Source organism: Hakea prostrata, chromosome 3 (genome assembly GCF_041222555.1).
Source record: "Hakea prostrata isolate BN-2017 chromosome 3, UWA_Hpros_2, whole genome shotgun sequence".
Taxonomy (NCBI): domain Eukaryota; kingdom Viridiplantae; phylum Streptophyta; class Magnoliopsida; order Proteales; family Proteaceae; genus Hakea; species Hakea prostrata.
In genome coordinates, this window is record NC_142602.1 from 2,346,793 (window position 1) to 2,369,888 (window position 23,096).

Consider the following 23,096-nt stretch of genomic DNA (forward strand, 5'->3'; position numbering starts at 1 on the left):
GTCCAAATACTAAATGAAACCCTAAAATTTATCTCAATTTCGTTTCTAAAAGCTTAATTTGAAGGATTCGTTAGATTCAATTCTTAGTTCAGCTTTTATTGGTGACCGTTGGATTATTAATTGCCACGTATCACAATCTGATATATGAATTAGGAGGTAGAAATTGTAAAGGATGTGAATCCCTTACACAAATTTCCTTATTATTGCCAATGATGGGTTAGTCAATCGATTAAACACCTACCTCCCACCAGGAGATACTGGGTTCCCACCCATTGGACGGCATATATTAGAAACCAAAGAGTTTACAAGTATAAGAAGTAGAGTCTGCCACCAAACTTAATGCACTTAGAAATTTCAAAGTGGGACCCCAAAACAAAACAATAAGCATGAGTTTGGGTTGGCCTTTACCTCATGGAAAACAAAACAATAAGCATGATTCTGGGTTGGCCTTCACCTCATGGAAAACAAAACAATAAGCATGAGTCTTGGCCTTACGAGTTTTTGCCAAATACTAATGTATGATTGGTAAAGTGGTAAATACTCATATTTTTAGTTATTATAAAAGATATTATGAGTTCGACTATTGTAGGCTACATATATAACACTTCCATTCCTTGTATATAAAAATTTGTACGCTTAAAAAAAAAAAAAAAAAAAAGTTGTCAACTAAGTTGACCCTTCAGTTGTTAGATATCTAAGTCAAATAATTGTTCAAATTCAATCTACATGTAAATTTTGTTTGAAAATATATAGTTAAATTTTAATTAAGTTAACATAAGATCGGGTAGGAGTTAGCAGTTAGGTCGGAATACCCCCAAGGCTAGACCCATACCCTACTCACCCCTATAAGAGCTAGACGCCTCGTAACTCAAAACTCTCATTTCAGGTTGAAAAGTCAGATTGGGCTTGGGCTGGGCTCAAAGGTGGGTTTGGCCCAATTCGAATCTACAACGTTTTATTACACCCGTAGTAAACGAGGAGAGTTAACCGCTTTGATCGACTCGGACAGTTGTGAATCGTCTCCCGCCATTCACAAATCCCCGCCATCGTTCCGTATAATTTTATCTCCTTGGCCGACTCTTTTATTCCCGCTACACAGCCCTCAAGCAGCAGTGGAAAGGTGTTTCATTTACAGGGTTGAAGTTCTGCTGGAGAAATAAATAAAAAAAAGATGGAATTTATACGATCTCAGCGGATAACGTCTTCTGCAGACGCCATTCCGACCCTTCCTTTATACCGATCTGCTCCGACGCTCGAAGTAAGACTGGAAGATTTCGAGCTATTCGCAATCGACCGTCTTCGGGGTATGCTTGTCCTATGTCTAACAATTATATTCTTTTCATTTGAGATTTTCTGACACCGCCAAGCTTCGATTCTTTGTAAGCTTCCCAGTCTATGGTTGAAAATCTAGGGTTTATTCAAGATACGGAGGATTTCAATATTCTAGCTGTTTGAAGTATACTGAGAGGCCTATCTTGAAGCTGTTATGTTAAATATGTATATTTCTAATTTATCGTGGCAGTTTTAAAAGGGATTTCCGATGGTTTATCACGAGGGAAGAAATCCGAGGAAATGGAAAAACTGGTTTGTTGCAACTTCCAAGTTTTTTATCATCGCCGTCCATGCTTGTTTTTTCTTCTTCTCACTTTTAGAAGTTTTTGGATACCAGTCGCTGGGTATTGATTTTTGTTGATTTGGCAAGGTAACTGATCTATGGAAGACTCACATGCGACACCAAGATGCGTCAGAGGTTATTAACAAGGATATAATCTCCCATTTTGTTCTTCGTCTAGTGTATTGTAGAACGTAAGCTATATGCTTCTAATTAATTTTAATCCGAGTTTCATGTTCCCCACACTCCCCTTTTGCATAATTAACTTATTTTTTCATAATGGTACTAGTGAGGAGCTGAGGAAATGGTTTTTGCAAATGGAGACTGCACTTTTTCGTTATCGATTTCGGAAAGAGAGGCTTGAGGCCCAGGTAAGCTTTGGTCAGTGGTTCGTTATTAAAGACATTTTTCCATAAATTTGTCGCATTAAATTTTCCTGAATACGCAGAGGGCACTTATGGGAGAATTTGACCTTCCATGCAAGCAAGTCCCCAACTCAGAGTTTCAGGTATTTACTTCTCATTCATAGAACCATCTTAATTGCAATTTCTTGTTTGCACATATCTGGATGGAAGTGTTAGTTCGAACCGAGATGGCATTTTCTGACAGGATAGGTTTGCACTGTATGCATCCCATGCGCATCTTGGTTACATGTTTAGTCAAAGTAGACAGGCCCGAAGTGCATAGTGGGTTTCTCTTCCTGCATTGTGATATTGCTGTTTGTACTTGGGCAGCCTCAACTGATAGTTTAGGTTTTTTATCCTTACCATCTTTTTGTCTCCTGGTGTTCCAGAAGTTAGTCAATTAATTATGTCACTTTTACAGGTTCTAAAGGAAAAATTGATCCAACTTTCACGTTCCATTGCTCAACCGTTACCAACTGGTAAGCACAGATTACACACCCATTTTATCCCATATCATTTATTTTGACAGTCTTCCGTCTTTTTCTTCTTCTTTTATTATTATTATTATTATTATTTTTTTTTTTTTTAATTTTTTTTTTTATTCTGTTTTGGTTTTTCATTTTTTTCGCAGTATCACATGCAGCACTTTAGGATGTTTCCGTATTTCGTTTGGTGATTCTAGTCCGATGTTGCATCTGTTGGATCTGTGTCCACCAAGCCCCATTTATGTTATACATGGAACATTTATTTGTTTGGTTTAATATTAGGTGATTTAAATTTTTAGTCGATAACGTCCCAAGTTGTCTACTTTAAAGTGGAGTCAGGACTAAGGTTTGGGCTGGGTCCCTTATAACTCGGTTGTCCCATTAGGTACACATTGGCATGTTGATTTTAGGGCACAAATGCAAGCACACTTATGGATGTGTGCTGGCAAAGAATCTTTTTGTGTCCATTCCCTTGTGTGTTACTGCCAGATGTAGATATGGGACAAATATGTGTAATTGAGACCCTGTGCCTGAGAGGACCTCATCAATATGAAATGGGAGTATATACCATTCTGATACATGTCTCCTTTGCTTTCTGGTGCCAAATAATCAGATAGACTTTTGGTCTTGGCTCATAAGAGAAGACACTTGATAGGTTTTAGCTTAATCTGGTCGTGTTCTCCCCCTCCCCCCCCCTCCCCTTTTCTAGTTTCTTTTAGGTCTGTCTACTTATTTATCTATACTTTGTTCAGGTTCAATAGCTTGATTCAGCATCCAAATCGCCTTTATTATATCAAATACCCTGGAATGATGCTTGTTTTATTTTTTCTTGCAGCTGATACTGTGTTCTTCAAGGTTAGTGTCCCCTCTGTTTAATTACTCTTTTGTGCTCAAAAGCTAGCTCCGTTAACATCTTTTGATTAGTTGAAAATATCTTTTACTAGATTTTGAGGGGAGACGTTCCCTTCTTGAGTTTAGAGCTGCACAAATGGGGTAGTTAGCTTACGATCTGATTGGTGTAATGATTCTAACGTGGGAAATCTACCAGGCCAAGATCAACAAGTTGGATTGCTGCAACTATTGGTTGTCAATGATACAAAATTATCTGTGTGAGCTGGATTGTTTTGATTGAATAGATATTTGATCTAGTATTTCATTTGCCATGTCTGAGATCCAGGATGGAGTATAGCCTGTGAGACTGAAACAGCTTGGCCCTGGTCTGGCCTACTTGAAAATTCATGATAGATTTTAGCTCATGCATCCTCTGGAATGTGCATGCTTGTGTGTGTTCAATTATTTATAATAAGGCTTCATTGACTGCCTGCTTATAAATATTGGTGCCCAGAAGCTTAGGAGGCCTGGCTTAAAGAAATAGCACCTACCCAACCTCAGATCAAAGTGAGCTGCCCCATGTGCAACCCTACATGCAAGAATTATGGATGCGGACTGGAGGGAACATCTTTCATAAGAGTATGTTATAACTTAAGATGGTTTGTTTCTACTGAATCCGTAACGAATGACTTGTATGAAGGTACCCTTTGAGGAAGTCCCAGATCTTGTTTCCACCCGCAGAGTTTTATTAGATAAAGGTTATGCATACGTGGCTATGAATCAGGTAAGCCTTTAGCCTTTCATTTTGCCTTGATGAATAACAAAAGGGCCTTATGGGGCATGTGGTTTGGTTTGATGTAAATTATATATTATTATAAAATAAAGTACGATCCAGTGAAGCACAATCAGGAAAACAAAACAGAGTCCATATCCTGCCAATAAATACTATCTTGTGTTGCATATTTGCATCTGCAAGGGAGTATGAAGGTACCCTCTGAGGAAGTCCCAGTACATCTCTTACCCCTTCTTGCATATTGCATCTGCAAGGGAGTTGCTAGACCTGGGTCTGCAACTAAATGAAATGTTGTCCAGCGGAAGTTTGATCCCTGATTTCACCTTCAAAACAATGGATTTTTATTTCTTCATGCAGCATCCGTTTCTGTTTTTTTACTTTGTAACATTTAAGTGCTTTCATTTTCTCCAGGTGGTTTCCCTTGTTGCTACTCATTTCCGCAGTCTTTTATCCAAGGCACTTGTGCTGACAAACAGGTCATTGTTAGGTCACTTTATTTATTTATTTTCTTTTATGATTGGATTTGCCCACTCTGCTTCATTGTTCCCTTAAAAAGGATTCTTGTGCTCATGTTCTTAGTTGCTAAGTTTTGTAGTTCGTGGTATCACATTACAATCGTTTTGGGTGACTACAAAGTGTTGTATGCATCTATCAATCTGACAAAGACTGCAACAACAGCAACCACCTGCCTACAGCCCTGAACATATCATGCATCTAAATTAAGATAGACAATTAGATACACCTCCTAGAGTGCAACTTTCATTTTCTCCACTGTCACAACACATGTAACTGAGGGAGCTTAATCTTATTTCTTTATTCTTTTTTTTTTTTTGGGGGGGGGGGGTGGGATGTGGGAGGTGTGGGGTAATTTATATGTTCTCACTGTCAATGTAATGCACAGGAGTTTCCGTTAGAGAACATACAGTGAAACAGAAGGATGAAATTTCCATCCTTTCATGTAATGAAATGTTGACGGTTGAAATTTGGAGCTGGATTGGACAATGATATTGAAAAAGCTGAAAGTTCTCAGCTTTTTCATATCTTTTATGCTATGTTTGCTTTGCTCAGGAGAAGGATTAAATGTTGATCCTACTTTTGGTCATGATAGCGTTTTTTTAGTGATGCATGATTTACAAATATCGTGTTTAGGATCTCTGCTACCTAATACTATTGGAAAGCAGCTCATATTGTAGTCAAATATCTTTTGTGTTTGGAACTGGCTCGAAATGATCCCTGTTGGAGTGATTATATCAGTAAATACAGTGGGTCAAGGTTTCTAAAGTTCAAATTTCACTTGTGATATATGCTCATGTGTGTGTAAGTTAGAGATGTGAAGATCAACCCTGTAAACAAGAGGCTTTAAAGTTAGTAAATTAAAGATAAAGTGTATGATATGTAACTTTAATCTCGATATGATGGATAAGGACATGGTGAAAATTACAGGATAAATAAATTGCCAATTAACTATTATAGATATCGGTAGTCAACCATAAATGAAGAAGGTGATATAAAAAATGACGTTTCACAGAGAATTTAAGTGGGATGAATGCAGTGGAGAGTTGCATCTGGAATGTTGCGTGAGTGATGTATTGATTTGACGCTTGACCAATGGTCTATTCAGCTATCGTATGACCAGCTATGATGTATGTGGTAGAATATTAGTTACGAAGTTTCATACTGAGAAGCTATGTGTAGCAGGGACGAGGATGTGATTATGAAGCTATGTATAGCAGGGATGAGGATGTGATTATGAACCTCTGTGTATCAGGGATGAGGATGTGAAAATGGATGTGTGGAAAGCTCAAGAAGGGATAAAGTAAGAAATGAGCATATTAGAGCTGACTTGAGAGTTTATCAAATCAATTACAAGCTGGAGAGTCATTTGAGGTGGTGTGGTCATGTTCAATGGAGGCATAGGCACACCAATGATGTTGGAGTGATATGCTCCCAGTTGAAGGAGCTAAAAGAGTTAGGGACAGGCCTAAAATGGCTATAGGAGAGGACGTGAGGAATGAATGCATAGACTGGGTCTTGATCCTAGTATGACCTTAGATAGAGTATAAGGGGGGGTTATTTTTCCCTTGTATGGGCCTCAGTTTTTCATACTATGTTTGTCAAGGATCCACATAGTCAATCCCACTTAGTTGGGATAAGGCTGAGTTGTTGATTTGTTCATTGATGTAGATAATTAATTAAAGTTACTCCATATTGACTCAGGTATTGATCGAAATTCAAGCCTGCAGTTCTCCTATCTTTTCTCTGATCCTCTTCATTGGGTGTGAGCATTTAACTTAAATTTTGTGTTGATCAAGTGCTCACTTGCTGAATGCTTGGTCATGGGTTCAAGCGCTAAAAACATCCTCTCTGGAAAGAGTGATAAGGCTGTGTACATTTGACCCTCCCCAAATCCTGGGAGTCTTGTGGATATGGCCTTCTAGTGTTGCTTTAAGCTTGAGTAATTCCAGTGTAACTGAAGACTTGAGTAATAATTCTGTAAAGCCCATTCTTTAAGTTTTCAGATATCAAAATTCCCTTAACTGCGTGAACTGGCTCACTTCTCAAACACTTGTAAGATCCTGCTTGGTTTCAGAGATTCGGTTCATGTTTCAGTGCAAACACAATCCATTCAAATAAAGCTGGTTGTGAATTTGGTAAAAACGTGGTGAGGTTAACCCATTTATTAATTAGGTAATTTTGGCTTGACTTTTATACTTGATATGAACTGTTTTCAGCTGAAGCATGAAAAACAAGTCTCTCATATCCAAACTAAACGTCCAAATAATTTTCTATATGTAGTTATAAGTTTACTGTGAAGAAGGAAGTGTGTCAGATGGGTTGAGTGACTAATGGACCCTCAGATCTGATTGCTAATAATTTGGTTATGTAATGTCAAAAGTCTCATCAACCTAAAGCTCTCCACATTTTTGTATAAGTTGGTGGGTCATGTCATATGTTAACAACAGTAGCTTTGGCAGAGTTACACGGTCAGACATTAATGTTATACCTTGTTCCGTTCCGTGATTGATTTCCCCAGGGAAAGTCAAACATATTTGTATTACTGCTTGTAATTTGAATGTATTCTAGTTACCTTTCCCTGGAACGGATTCTGGTCTGGAGTGTCTTTGCACATCAATTGAGAAGGTTTAGATGGTTAAAATATTGGTATTTTGCAACTTTTACTTGCAGAAAATGGACATCCACCATCAGTGAGCAAGAGAAGGACAGGTTGACACCTGTGAGTATTGTTTTATCTTGAAATCATAGTGCTTTTAGATCACATGTTATAAACATTATGGAAACTGGAAGTGAAGCAATGGGTTTGGGATTCTTCCAACTCACTACTTGATTTTGTTTCATCCCATCTAGATTGTGGAAGCTCTGAGTACAAGCTATCTGGGTCCTGATTATTCTCAGGTATCTTAGATGCCTTTTGGTTGTTTATATCCTATTCCCAGGGCAGAGAAGTTTGGGTTTGTTTCTCAATAGTGTTTTCTGCAGCCCAAGGAATTTGCAGAGATATCAATTAAGGACATTGATCAAGTTGCTAGTACATCCTTTCCTCTTTGTATGCGTCATCTGTTTGATAAGGTAGGAAGTTTGGTTCTAAGATTGTTTATTCTCTTAATTCTTTCTTGATTGGCTGGCCTGTTATGTTTGTTTTTTGGCCTCTCCTTTTGCAATTTTCTTTTACAATCTCTCTTTTAAATCCCATGTTCATATGCAGCTAAGAGAGGACCATCATTTAAAGCATGGAGGAAGAATGCAATTGGGTCTTTTTCTCAAGGTAATTTCCTAGAGACACAAATGAACATTCATAAGGGTGGGTTCTCGGTCACATAGCTGCATTATTTCTTAACTGCATGTTATGTTATTTACCTTTACAGGGTGTTGGCTTGAGAGTGGATGATGCTCTTGCATTTTGGAAAGCAGAGTTCTCTCAAAAGGTAAATTAACACCATACAAGCTGCCCACTAATCCTTAGATTGACTGAAATTTGTCCACGTATCATGTGCCGTTTCCCTTGATCACAGTGCTTTTGTTAAAAATGAGAAAGATATCACAAAGTGTGTTGATCCTGTAACTGGTCTTAGCTGGCTAATGTTGTTATCAGTTATTGTTAAAGAATGCACCAATCACACTTATTTCAGTATCACCTAGCCATATATCTTCAACATATCCAAAGTAAATTATCAACAGCCAGCCAAAACACATTAGTGATAGCTAGCTTAATGATTACTTTTCAATTCATATGGAATGTTGATTTTTTTTTCTGTTTTAGGTTGGCGCTGAGAGGTTTGACAAGGAATATGCTTATGGTATACGCCATAACTATGGAAAAGAAGGAAAAAGAACAGTAAGAGAGATTCTGTTAGTACTTCTTTTAGTCAAAAACTATACTATCATTTTTTTAAAGATCATATTTCCTGGATGTTGCAGGATTACACATCATATTCATGTCAAAAGATAATCTTATCAACTCCTGGTGTAGGAGATCATCATGGCTGCCCGTATCGCCATTTCAGGTCTTATCTCTTACTGTTTGTTTCTGTCTAAATCCAGGGACATCACTCAATATTATATGAAACTGCCATGTGAAACATGAGCCCAAACTTAACTTAATTAGAGTTCTGCAACTACTTCAGGAGTTTGGGGGTGAGATAGCTGTTTAACATGCACCACTGGCATCCCTCAATACCTTACAATATAAGTTTTTTCCCTGACAGTCTGATTCTGGCATTGTCTCCGTCCAATGATCACATGGTCCCAAGTTTTTAACTGGGTAAAATTTGTGCTCTGCTTTTGACATGAACTAACTGGCTATCATGTTTATATATTTCTGCCATTTTTTTAAGTGAGGAGAACTTGAGAGCAGCCCTTGGTAAGATGGGAGTTGGAGGTCGGGCATTAGAGGATGTGTTGGACAAAGTCCGAAATCGGCATTATCAGGTTTTGAATTTTCTTTATACCCTCTAATAGTTGTTCCAGGTGTATCAGTTTTTATATTGTTAACCTCTTAATAATATTCTGGACATTACTCCACATTTGCAGTTGGCTTGTACCTTGACATTTGAAGCTGTTCATAGCACCTCATGTGATGCTGGAATCAACCACCCAAACCAGTATTTCAGTGACAGCCAAAAGATCCTTCAATCAAAGGTGATGCATTTTACCAATTCGATCCTTCAATATAAACCCCCTATGTGTGAAGTCGCCTGACTGTTCCGTGTGAGAGTATGTCACTCTGTACCAGTTAATTTCTGCTCTGCAAGAGCCATCTAACCAACGTGTTTAGAGCCATTTCTAGATGTGTTCAGTCGATTGATTTTGCACCAGATTACTTTTTATGCAAAGAACAAAATATTTCTGTGAGGCCACGGGTTAAATGATAAAAGGAACATGGAATGGTAGTCCCATGAAACTGAAGACTCTGCAGATGCATTTCCACCCGAAGCTTCACCTTTGATATGGGCCTATTGTGAAAGTGTGCCTGGTAGAGTGGAGCATCTAATCCAAGGAATATCGACTCTATATTGTCACTGGTTTTCATTGATAAAACACAATTGCTGTTCAGACCTGTCCTGCATGTTCACCGTGGTTGTTGCATAGGTACCCTCAAATTAGAGGAAGAGATGCATGGGTATCCTCAAGTACTTTAATGATGTTGATTGTTGGATGATCTCATTGTGTATACCGCCTAATCTTTACTTGCCAATCTGACAGATGAGCTTACTTGATTGCTTGGTTTTCCTGTCTTCTTTGCAGAAAAATACTGTGACATAAAGAATGACTAGTTTCGGGTGCTACAAGGGGCTTCTATTGGTATGCATCCTTAGGTTACTATCTTCTGGGACATACCTAGTTTAACTTCTTACAATGTTTTCCTTCTTTTTCCAGTTCTTTAGGCTGGAAGTGACACGCAAGGTATTACAGAATCAATGACCATGCATATCTACAAAGAATGTCCACCAAAGGCAGCTAATCCAATGTCCCAAATTTTACCAACCTTTTTAATATTTTATTTATTATTCTCCTTCCCCTCCACTCCCCAAAAAAAGGGTAATATAAATCTTACCTATTTGTCCGTCAAGGTCATACAATCACAAAGATGTGTCCCTTGCAAGAAACCTATATGCCTGTTATCTGTTCTTTAAACAGAAAGAGACCATCTTTTCACTGTGGCTGGTGGGTTTCACCCTCATATTACAAGGATGCTCTATGCTACTTCAGGGCCACTTCTTGACTTGAAATGCATTTTGAGCTTATATTCCATTGGTTGCGTTACAACACCTCAATGGCAGCAGGGTGGACGTCTAAAAGTTTTTCATCAGTATTTAGCCTGTATTCTTTTGAGATATTTAGTGGATTGCTAGATTCTTGAAATTCTTCGTGAATACATGTATTCTCATGGATAAATTCCTTTCTTCTGGGACATGGATAATTACCTGCTTTTGGGAAGACTGTCATTTAGGAGAAAAGAGTGATTTTGTAAGATTCCAGTGGTGGTGTGGATTGCTTTCTTTTTATTCTTTTTTGGTACTGGTGCTTTTTTTAATATTAGAAATGTAATGCTGTCTACAAGGGTCGAACCTAAGACCTCTCCATTGAGAAGCATGGATCTTTATTATTCAACCAACCTTACATTAACAAGGATTGCGCTTTTTCATCTATGATAATAAAAGAACATGCGCTGTAATGGTATTTTTGATGGTTAACCCCCTGTCTCTCTCTCAGGTCGCTACCAATTAATCAAATTGGGCTCCTCTCCTCTCAATTTGAAAAATAAGATGGAATTAAAAGGGCCAAGAAATATGCTTGGTAGCATTAGAAAATTTAGATTGGCTCAAATGCAATATGTTGATATTGCTCAAATCGGGTCAAAACCGTGGCCCTTAACTCAACCAATTGGTCCACTCTTTTTGAAACTCCGATGCAGGGGAGTAGCTGAATTGGTCGGAATCGCCCCCAAAACCAAGACTCCAAACTCCATTACATCTGGAATCAGAAACTACCATGACTGATTCGGAATGATGCCGGCCGTGATTTGTTTCCATTCTTAGACTAATTTCTGATTCCAGTATGCATGGAGTCAGATACAGATTATAATGTATCAATTAAGCTGGACTAGGAATGCCAAGAGATATGCTTAGTCAGTAGCATGAGACCGGCCCAAATCTTTTGGCCCAAAAACAAAAAAGACTGGCCCAAATCCAATTTGTTGATATTGCTCTAGTCAGGTCAAAACCATGTGGCCCATAACTCCACCAATTGGTATTCTATTTTAAACTCGGATGCAGGGGAATAGCTTGTATTTGTGGGAATCGGCCCCAGAAATCTTAGAACCGGTACTCCAAACGCCATAACATCTGGAATCTGGAACGAGCATGAATGATTTGGATTCGAATAGGCCGTTTCCACCGACTCTTTTTTTTTTTTTTGAGTGAAAATAGGTTTGAAGATTAGATTCCATAGTAGAGGAATAGGACAAGCAATCAAACCTAATTATCTTCATCCAAGAAACGAATAAAACCTACTAATTCTTAATATTAATCAGTAAAGTTACGTGAGTAGTCCTGGGTCCCACTTTTAGTTAACCCATACAGTTGTGCATTTATAGTAAAATGTACTTGACCCCCTTTTGGACTTTGATCAAGAATATCATATGGAAATTCTATTTTAATGTTTTTATAATACTAAAATTCAAAAAAGATTGGCAGACACGAGCCAGTCCTGCCAACGAGGAAGAGTTTGGGAGTTCGGCACTTGCTCGATCTTTTGCTTTCATTCTTTTTTTTTTTTTTTTTTTTTTTTTTTTTTTAATAAAATGTGGGAAGAGCTCGAGATTGAAAACTTTTGAAAGCACAAAGAGCCTTTAAATTAAGAAGTCATCATTCCCTTTTGGGACTTCGCTGCTTATTTTATGTTTCAGGTTGCCAGATGGTGAAAGAAGGTTGTGTTGGCCTTTTGGTGATTTTAATATTGAATTCATAAGATAAGAAAGAAATACGTGTAGACTACAATATTCGCTGTAGGTGCTTTCATTATTTTTGTGAGTATTAACAATGAGCAGAGAGCAGTACTGAGTGAGAGAGATACTGAGATGGAGTGGTTTTTCTCCTGACCATGGACAATGGACAATGGACAAATGGACATGGATGGGTTGATTGATAGTATGTTATGTGAGGCTGCAGAAAACGTCATGACAAGGACGTATGGCGTCGTCGTCTGCTATATATGTGCTCTGCTTGTTTCTGCTTTCAGCTTGTTTCGATCAGAGACTTTTTGTTTTATACAATGATGGTTGAACTGCTTCTGGAAATATGCATAATAAGAGATAGGGATTAGACATGGTGGCATGGTCCCCTCCTTCAGTTTTCATCTCATTTTCTTGATGGGTTAGGCTTTGCTGATGAAAGCTACTAGTATACTTATCCCCATGCGGCTTCACGAGCTGCAACAGTGAATAACTCTGCTCTGTGGTCCCAAAGACAGATCAACATTCTAGCTTTTTTTGTTTACATAGATGGAGATAACCAACTTTCTGGCGTCTTCCATCTTCTGTCGTCTTCAATTATAAGGGCATGTGATTGCCACGTTGCTCTTGTGTTGATACAAAGCCAAGGAAACATCACAATCCAAAGCCTTTTAACTCTATAATACAAAATCGATCGTGTTCCCAATTCCCAGTTGTAATATTATAGGATATTATCTGCTACGTTTTTGACTGATCCGTCCAGAAACATGTACATCGCAGTTGATGATGAACTACACTATTTGTCACCCAGCTACAAGCATTTCATAACATCGAGCTGAACAAATTAAGAGCTTATATAACAATGTTGTACTGATCAGAACTCAAACTAGCTTGCTTGTTCTGTTTCTGGAGACTTCCCAAGGCATTCTCTTCTCGGGCAATGGAAAATAATTGATTCCCCTTACAGAGGAGGAACCCAAAAGTAGTAATGGAAGTGGAGGGCACCATAATTAATACTAGTAGAGTATTTTGTTAAATAATGATGTCGGACCCATCTTCTATGTCATGCATTGAGCATGGTAACACATTACCTAATTAAATATATACATCTGATGCTAGCTAGCTGTTTGGTTTATGCATGATGATTACTTTTAATTAGTATAAAACAAATGGCAACAATATTGTCTACGGTCTCTAATCTCCATACATTTTACATACATGCTTCCAACGACATAATCATAAAATATGCAAGAATTAGTATTTTGGGAAAGAAAAGAGATTGACTGAATAAGTGAAGCTTGCAAAGTAATCATATAATAATTAGAGAAGAACATTATCATGGGCAATGGATTTAGATATGTGGAAAGTGGAAATATTCCTTATTTTTGGGCAAGTGAAAAGAAAAAGACTACTACTTTAAGTTCATTGTAGCTAGCCAGGCAATTGTGGTTTAGTCGTCATTCAATTCGTTTACTTCTCGAGTTCTGAGCCAACACAAAAGAGGTCGTTTCTGAATTCTGAATTCTGATTTCCTAATGTGGGTTGTAATCATATATTACTAATTTAACAATCTTTAATCAACCAACCATGAACCGTCTTAAATGCATAAACACGTGTTGTTTTCCATAAGATGTTAACAAGCTTCCATAGAAAAGCGACACCTAGCCTTTCTTTTTCTCTTCCGGCCCGTTTGTCCAAAACCAAAAGAACAAACACTAACAGGCTTATAAAAATCCTCTGACCGACTGCTCACCTGCAGGTGCCATTTGAATCATGGTTCCCTGGTTTAGTAATAAGCCCATCAATAATATATACATATATTACTCTGCGCGCAGCTCCAATGGATATACTGTGGATAAACTGGAACACCCAGATGCTTCTTCCCACCCATAAAACAATGATCCTGCTTTCAGGGCACCATTCCTGTTTGGGTTTCAATTATGGGAGAGGGAGATTGACCCTACTTCTCCTACTCTTTGGAGTTATTAAAAGGAGATGAATGGCCCTCCAACTTGTACTCAGAACTGAGAAGGATCCACTTCCACAAAGAGGAGAACTGAAAAGAAAGGATTAAAATAATTTGACCTTTCCTACATTTAGAAGCAATACATGGACCTGGAAGACGTTACACATGTCCAACTTTTTCAGGCTTCTTGACAAACCCTGATCTCTGAAATTTATCTGTCATCATCTGGATCACGGAAGGATCTCATTGACAATGTTTCTGAGTTCTATTATATATTGCGTGCAATGATTTACGTCTTAAGGCAAAATGGGTTTATATAAAATCATTTTTATTTCCGCTAAAAAGTCACTTGTATTAAGAATTAAAAGAAAAATTATATTTACAGAGCAATTGATCTCTATGTTCTTCCTCACATTCTTGATATTTAAAAAAATATATTAAAATAACTTATGATCTAAATATGGTTGTTCATCTTGTCAATTTTTAGTGCTCCTACAATTGAATTTGTAGTAAATTTCAAATTCTTTACAAAAAGCAAATTTTGAAAATTCCCTCACGCACAAATTCCTTTGTGTGTACCCTTCTTTTTGTGGCAATATCTATTATTTTAAATTTTCAAACCCACAATTTAAAAATTAAAAAATAGTGTGTTTTGATATCACTCAAACAGAACCCAACTTGAACTTTAGACAAACAAGAAAGATGGGATAATTTATACGATCGAGTGCGTGGCACAGGCACCACTAAACTTTTCAAATGGCCGGCTGCCAAATTGAGATGGAGATTGAGATTTGAATGTGAGGTGAAGGTGAAAGTAGCGACAACAGTGGCTTTTGTCAATATTCCCTTGACACCCTATGGCCTGGGGTATGGGGGCTATGGAGAGAAGTGCCCCCCAACCACTCATTTAAGAAGGGGCACCACAACCACCAAAAACAGTGAAAGCAAGGCTTCCCATCTGTCCACAACCACAATGAATAATAATTTGCAAGACACAGACACTCACTGACGACATCCATTCCTCTCTTCCTTTCTTTCTTTCCTCTTGTGCGATGTAAATCACTAAATCCTATAATTGTTCAGCTTTGCTTTTGACGTCATCCCTGATCTCATTTGCTTTTATTATCAACTAGAAATCTGGAATAACCTCGAGGTTTTAAAAGCTTGCCTTCAAAATTCTACCGCAATTAAATTTATGAACCCAAGTGACCAACCGTTTGCTTGTCACAATGTTCTGAAAATTGCAAAGTTTTTTGTCCCATGGCAGAACCCACCTCCAGTTTTTCCATTTTATTACTCCGTGTCTCCATGTTGGGATTTGCTGCAACCTGTCACGCTATAACAAACAACATCTCAAATCAATATTCCTCTCTCCCCCCCTCCCCATGGATTAGTTTCTCACTGTTGATCTCGAAAATAAAAGTCACATAAAATCTACTGTAGCACATGTTTTAAAAGTTATTTTATAATTTATTTACTGTTCATAAATTTTATTTGTTATTTTGTGATTAAAAATCATCCGAAAAGAACAAACTACTTCCCTGACAAACTCTCTCTGGTTTCCTGCCTGGTCTCAGAGTTCCCTCCATGTGTACATCAAAGCTAGGTTTAAAAGGATTTTTTTTTTTTTTGAGATTTAAGAGGAAAATTCATTTATGGCTTAATCGGCAATTAAATACCAAATCATTGTCAACTCATTTGATTGGCTTTTACACAGAATGCATTAAAGATCCTCCTAGTTATGATGTGCAGGCATGGGCATGTGTTCTTTTACCAGTAGCTTTGATTGCTTTAATGGTGGAAATCTAAATATTCTTCCTTAGAGTGCCAAGGTTCAAATACTGGTCTATACCTTCCATCATTCCATCATAGGCATGTGTTGTTTCACCCAGGAAAGTTCTCATCACTACCGTATGGATATCTCTAATAAAGAATGATCAACACAGGTAAGTGAAAGATTATGGTCAACCATATTTCAAAGAATGAACTAGCATAAAGTTATTTTTACAAAAGTACAAAACTGAAGTTATGGGAGATTGGATAAGCTCGTTGCCTGGGGTGTAGTAAATTAGTAAGTAACATTAAAAAGCTAAGAATCGCCCAGGGGTTAAGTTTGGTTTTAGCCTTCAGGTTCAAATTGCTTCTACTTCTCTAGTTCTTGTATTTGACCAGTTATGTGTTTTTTGATTTGAGCATGAGACCATTACTAACTTCTGTGGACTATACTAGGCTTTCAATTGAGTTATGCTGATGGGGTTAGTACTAATTGAACCGGTAGCTCACAAGATTAATGCTTACATTAATCCAATAAAAAAATTCAAAATTATATAGTTGTATAGGGAGGAGAGGGTGCAAGGTCGTTACTACTGCATTCTCTCTTTGAATTACTCAAAAAAAAAAAAAAAGAACAATGGAATAATTTTAAAGGTAGTTAAAGAAGTGGCATGAGAGGGGATGCAACATCCCCGCTATTGCATCCCTTCTTTTAATTACCAAAAAATAAAAAATAAAAAAGCAACATAGTTATTTCAAAGCTAGATAAAGAAAGATAGAGATAGTGATACTATTTCTGCTACATTTATTTCTAAAAGGTAATTTTATCACCACTATTTCCTTCTTTGAATTTAAAACTCAGTTAAAGAAGTAGCAGGGGAGGGGGAAGGAAAGATCGCCATTACATCATTTCTTTTTTTTGAATGATAAAAATAAATAAATTATGGAATTAGTTCAAATCCAATTAAAGAAAGTGAGAGTATACGACACTAACTCTAATACATCTATCTTTAAAAGGTAATTTAAAATAAAAATAAAAAATTGAATGTTTTACATTTTATGTTGATGTCAAACACAAGAGACCCGTCTTACAGGAAACCAATCCTAAGGCTTCAAAATTTCGGATGTGAATGTTTGTAAAAGTTATAATTCCAAATAAATTGGTTTTTTTCTTTAAGAAAAAAGAAAAAAAACATAATAACATTTAACACCGTTAAAATAAAAAAGAGAAAAAAATAAAGAAAAGAAAAGGTTTAATAGTACAACTTCCACTTTTTCCTCACTTGCATAATTGAAAACAACAAAGACCCTGTCTCGTCTTTTGCCATTTATTTTTTGCTAAATTTGTCCAAACAATTTTTTGCCATTTATTTTTTTGCTAGCTTTGTCCAAGCAATTTTAAAGCTGAATAAATCCTAAATGGACAGAGTGAAAGAAATAGCAGGATAGAAAAGAAAAAAAAACAAAAATTAGCAGGTCTAATAACAACAACAATCTCTGAAATTTTGTGTTTAATTAGCTTCATTATTTATCACTGTCATCAGTCTAGGCTAGACATTTCTCAATGTTCAGTCCATAGTTTCTCCTCAATTTATTTTATTTAGCATTATTAATGTATATCTTTTTATGGCTACTTATTAATCTTTTGGATACAAATTTATTGGAGTCTCTATGATTGGATTCACTATCAAAATTTTGTGTGATTCTTTCTTATGGTGAAATTCATAGTTACTTTCGATTTACATAATTTTTTATGGTAGTTTATTGTGTTTTTTCTCAAATTATTTGTCCAAATAGTTTATCAAAATATTTGTCTAAGGAGTTCTTTATGGTAGTTTATTGTATTCTTTCCAAATTATTTGTCCAAATAGTTTATCAAAATATTTGCTTAAGGAGTTCTTTATGCTGCCAATTAAGAGAGCATACACTAGCACTTTCTTTCTTTCTTCTCTTCTTCTTTTTTTTTTTTACATGTGAAATAATTTAATTGTCCTTTTATGCATAAAAATATTTTACACAGTCATTGGACTAGCCGTGATGTAATGGCTGGAAGATTATAATTACAATCTATGATCAAAGAATTGAAATAACCAACTCAACATAGATTATTGCAATGTTATCCTTTTCTCCAAATGAATGAAGAAGGAAAAGAAAAAAAAATCAGTACCAAATTTTATTACACCAGTTGTCAACATGTTAAATTATTTTGTTAGATTTATCTATTTCTATTATCATTATGAAATGAAAAAGTAGAATTAATATATTTTATTTTTTATTTTAGAAAATTAATAGCTTTATATTAAGGAGGGGAGATTCCCACACATACCACAACTAGTGTCAAACCTGTGATCTCTTCACTTAGCGATGTTGATCATTTCACATCTACATCTATAATTGGAATGCCTTATGCTTCTCATGCCTGTTTTTGCACTAAAAAATTTTCAGCTTATTAAAAAAATTGATCTATACATTTTGGTGGAAATGGACAATCCCTGAATTATTTTCTTGAAACATAACATCATTTGAAGGACATTTGATTTTTTTCAAACGAAGGGCCACGAGGTGGTTCATTGTTTTTTTTTTGGTAATGGAGGTGATTCATTGTAGAGTACGCTCAAAGCGTAATTTTTTTTTTTTATTTTTATTTTTATCAATTTTCCTCCCTAATGAATTTTTTATGGAATCCATGTCAGAGAATGAATGGCTGGCAAGTGGCAAGCCTTTCAAAGTCGGTCTTCTTATGTTACGGTTGTCTGTAAGTATTCCTTCACTCTTAGTCCTCTCAGTGTTCAGTTCTGAGTCTTCACTTCTTCCGCTGTTTCCCTTCTCCTTCGTTTCATTCCCATTCCTTTGGAATTCCTCTGCAAGTAGAGTGTGTGACCGTAGTAGTCACTATTCTCTACTTACTCGTTCATTTTCTTGCTTGGTTCCTACATGGGTTGGTGAGATAAGTAGTAAAAGAGCTTGGTTTACTGCGGAGATATATATGATGAGGAGGGGAGAGAGGGGGAAAGAAGAAAGAGTAGCAGAAGAGACAGGAAAAGGTTGTATGGAGTGGGATTTGAAGACACCTTCCTGGGATTTAGCAGAATTGGAGAGGGAAGCCATGGCCCCACTTGTTGGTTCTAGCAACTTTGGGGAACACAAGTTTAAAGGGGATTGCTTGGTTGATTTGAAGCTTGGAAGGTTGGGTGATTTCGGAGATGGTTCTTTGGACAAGTCTAAAGACCCGAGGATCTCGACAATGTTGTCATCATCATTATCATCACAGTCAAGTTCTTCGAAGAGGGCTCGGCCGCCAGGTAATGTAACCCAGACGGCGTCGTGTTCGGTTGATGGGTGCACCTCCGACCTTAGTAATTGCAGAGATTATCATAGGCGCCATAAAGTGTGCGAGGTTCACTCTAAGACACCGACGGTGATGGTAGGAGGCCAGGCACAGCGTTTCTGTCAGCAGTGTAGCAGGTTATTGGAAGCCAAGAACTATGTTTGGTTCACTGGTTCCATTATCTTGATAATCTTTCTTGGTTGATGCTTACACATACCATTAATTTTTATGCCCTCTGTTTGCTTTTTGATTCTGTTATTGCTCCGAGCTTTTGGTTGGTTGGTGCTCTTAGTGAAATTGTAAATCCAAGTGCTTGCATTTTATCTTTTGTCACCACCTGAATTAGAGCTTATTTCTTTGTTGAGTCCTTAATTCTATAAACCTTTTGGATTTCTGTTTGTTTGTAGATGGTTTTTCATTATAATTATCAGAATATGTATTACAGCCGACAATATCTTCTCTCGTAGATGTGAATTTCCATGGATGCTAATTTCTACAATCAAGCCAGCTATAACACCCGGAATTTGGAAAGGATGTCTCTACAGTGTTATGGAGATTTCTAGTGAACACCTCTAAGACCCACTTTGGAAAGTGGAGTCTCTGTTTCTCTGTTACTTACAAGTTACAACCTTATGAATGATTAGGTTTGCCCTTTTGGCCAAAAAAAAAGATTAGGTTTGCCCCATTATGTTGCAGTTAGAATTTATTTACTCTAAATGCTACTTCTTGTTCAATGGTACCTTCCCCTCCCTAGCTACAATACCCCTCAACCAACTCAAATCACATCCCCTCCAAGAAAATGCTCCAATTTCTTTTTCAAAACAAATAAAAAAATATTAGAGGTTTTGCAATGTAATAATAGATTCCATTTTGGTTGTTTGGATTTCTCATGTTGAAATGCACCTCTAGTGCTGCCTATTTACCGAAGACTTGTATGTCACTAAAACTGGGGTAAAAGGGTCAAGGAATGTTTTATTGAATTGAGCAAGGGAGTTAAGGGGAATGGGGATGTTGATCACTGCTTTGTCTTTGATTTGCTTGTTGAACCAGTGCCACTCTGAGGTGCCATAGTAATTACCTGTAGGCATGGTTAATCAAATACTGCATAATATTGTCCGGAAGATGGGGAGAGATGCACCTTTCCCTTCCATTCAACATTATTTGTGTTCTTTTGCCTCTTATGATTATTGCTTGTAGCATTTTAACTCAATTGGTTACAGCAGTATGTCTTATTATACATTCAGCAAAAAATGTTAGCTGTAAGGCTGCATGGAGAAGTGCTCCCCAAACTCTGCTTGTGCAGATGTCTTTGGCACTGGTTTCACCCTTTGGTTAAAGTATTATGTCCCATTATACTCTCACTAGTCACAACACAGAAATGTAAAACTTTTACATTACTAATTATGTTCTTTTATTAGGCTGATTATAATCAGGCTGGCAATTTCCTAGTTTGTATTCTGATTCATCAGCATTCCAAGTATCTACATGGTTCACATGATTGGCATCCTAGATTCCTTTTGTGTTTATTATTTTTCTATGAACTATCTGAAATTTCAATGTTGCTTTTGACAAACTCAAGCTGGGTTAACCCTTGAAGGCTCTTTTATATTTAATGATGAATTTTCTTTTCTTTTTAAAAAATTGGAAGGAGTTTCTTTTCTCCCTTGTTATTCTGTTCATAAACTTGTTGAAAACTGTCTCTCGGCCTGTAGGTTTCATGTGTTGGCAGAATTTGATGAGGCGAAGAGGAGCTGCAGGAAACGTCTTGATGGGCATAACCGGCGAAGAAGAAAGCCCCAGCCAGAATCCCTGTCTGTGAATTCTGGGAACTTGTTGTCCAATCACCAAGGTTTGAATTTTTTATGCAGTTTCGTTATAATCCCAATTTCTCAGTTAGTCAACTGAAATTTTCACTTGAAGCCAGAAATGAGTTCTGATTCATTTGTTTCATTCCATAATCAATTTGCCTGAATGTTACTCGAAGTAGCTGAATTTCTGGGCATGTTCAAGTCATCATGTCAAGATTTTGTGGAAAATTTCTCAGGCCTTCAGACGTGTTATAGTCAGTTATTTTTTGGCTGTGGATATACTCTTGCTCAGTTAGTTCCCTGTTTAACCTGGTTGTTTGATTGTTATAGAGTGACATTCTTGTACACCTCAACATAGTGTTGATTGAAAATTGACCATGAAGGGACCGGTATACATTTTATATATTTGTTTGTCTTTCAATCTCCCTACTTCAGAAGGTTTTATTTGTGGAGCAACCTTTTTTTTTTCTTTTTTGCTAAATTGTGGAGTAACCTTATTGGGGTTGACATGAAGCTGTACTTGCAGCTTTTGCCACTTAATGTTGGGCTTTAGTTTCTTCCCTTACCCTTTTTTGTCAGAGTTGTAGGATGTCTGGACCACAGTTTTTCTAGTGCGTATTTTGGAGTTCCTGATCTTCAGAAGTGGAACTGATTTGCAATTATATGATCTATGGACTTCCTTTGAACATCCTTCTGTATATCTATAGCTGACTGAGTTATCTAGTTATTCTACTTCTGATCCAAAAGAGGTTTGAAAATGATCAAGATCATATAATTAATCTCAGTCCAAGTTATCATTTACTGTACACACAGATAATTGCTTGCAAAACCCTTTATTGTGTGCCATACTTACCAAATATCTCTGTACATCTCTGTTCCTCGTGACTATTAATTGAGGTGTATCTACTCCATTGGATTAAATATCTCTTCTTCTTCCAATGGGTTCCAGGTTTTTGCCGTTCACCTAATCCACAAATATTTACCACAACTTCTGTAGTGAGTGCAGCTTGGACCGGGGTGGTGAAAACCGAGGAAGATGCTACAATTTGTAACCACCACTTCATCAACAGACAAAGTCCATTTGGTGGGTCCTTCTCTAACAGCTACAAAGGAGCAGGGAAGCAGTTCCCTTTCATGCAAAGTAATGCCACCACAATAGCAAATCAAACTGTTCAAGAAGCTTCTTTCTGCCAGCCACCTCTTAATACCATTGCCTTGTCACAGAGTGAGGGTGGTAGGAAAATTTTCTCCAATGGGTTAAATAGAGTCATGGACTCAGATTGTGCTCTCTCTCTTCTGTCATCGCAGTCAACACAGACCTCAGGGGTCAGTCTGAATAACGTGGTACGTCTAGAATCAATCCCAATGGCTCGGCCATTAGTTCCAGGTCTGCAATACAATGGGCTGGGTCGGTATTCCTCAGGGGGAATGGAAGATGAGCAGATGAATTCGGTATTGGTTACTGACACCAGTGATGCTGACCTCCATTGCCAGGGGGTCTTTCATATGGGATCTGATGAGCACTCCCAGGATATGGGACATCAGACACTTCCTTTTGCTTGGGAATAGGCTAAACTCTGGCAGTTGTACCAATTTATGAAATGCTTCAAGTATTTGGTAATAGAAAATAGAATTTTCTTTTGGTCTGTTTAGTTGTCAAGTGCTTTAAGAGGATTCTACCACAAAATGTACACATGGGTACATGGTTTCATGAATGAGGAGACCTGTTCAAGCTTACTTTTTATTAAAATTGGAGTAATCCAAAGGGTTCAATTCACTGAGTTGGATATTTTGTGAATAATAACTTTAGTTGGTTGTTGTTCTTCTTGTTATAAAATTCATGAACTTAGCCCTTACTTTTGTTAAAAGGAGAAAATTTTTCACACGGAGGCATGATCCATCCCCAGGGTGGTTCTTACTACACAATGAATGCCATGTTCCCAATTTTCTTTTGTTCACAAGGTTTAAGAATTGGATTCCAGTGTGTGCAAGTTGATTTGTGGAAGTTCATGAGAGGGCAAAAGAACTTCAGGATGGATGAAAAACTAGTTGATGTGCAAATTAAGGTTATGTTATACCCTTTTGGCAGCCATATAAGAAAAAAACTAGTCTCTTTTGTCATTA

General features: G+C 37.1%; 2 protein-coding genes across 3 annotated transcripts; both read left to right on the forward strand.

Annotated features, from left to right (window-relative positions):
* The first annotated feature begins 1,074 nt into the window (after window positions 1-1,074).
* EMB2813 (DNA primase, large subunit family) lies at window positions 1,075-10,763 on the forward strand. The gene is made up of 20 exons (XM_089147951.1): window positions 1,075-1,304; window positions 1,523-1,584; window positions 1,703-1,806; window positions 1,902-1,983; window positions 2,061-2,120; window positions 2,438-2,495; window positions 3,337-3,356; window positions 4,033-4,116; window positions 4,537-4,601; window positions 7,312-7,360; window positions 7,492-7,539; window positions 7,624-7,713; window positions 7,850-7,909; window positions 8,010-8,069; window positions 8,405-8,479; window positions 8,563-8,648; window positions 8,979-9,072; window positions 9,175-9,282; window positions 9,889-9,945; window positions 10,021-10,763. Exons 1-19 carry the CDS (start codon window positions 1,172-1,174, stop codon window positions 9,904-9,906), a joined length of 1,356 nt encoding a protein of 451 aa, XP_089004077.1. The 5' UTR covers window positions 1,075-1,171; the 3' UTR covers window positions 9,907-9,945; window positions 10,021-10,763.
* A 7,825-nt stretch (window positions 10,764-18,588) lies between these two features.
* LOC149019955 (squamosa promoter-binding-like protein 16) lies at window positions 18,589-23,016 on the forward strand. Of its 2 annotated transcripts, none has more exons than XM_089147953.1 (3): window positions 18,589-19,301; window positions 20,877-21,013; window positions 21,922-23,016. In XM_089147953.1, the coding sequence occupies exons 1-3, from the start codon at window positions 18,823-18,825 to the stop codon at window positions 22,539-22,541; spliced, it is 1,236 nt and encodes a 411-aa protein (XP_089004079.1). In that variant the 5' UTR covers window positions 18,589-18,822; the 3' UTR covers window positions 22,542-23,016. The 2 variants fall into 2 exon arrangements, with proteins under 2 accessions (XP_089004079.1, XP_089004080.1); XM_089147954.1 differs by having other exon boundaries at window positions 21,970-23,016.
* Window positions 23,017-23,096: the final 80 nt, after the last annotated feature.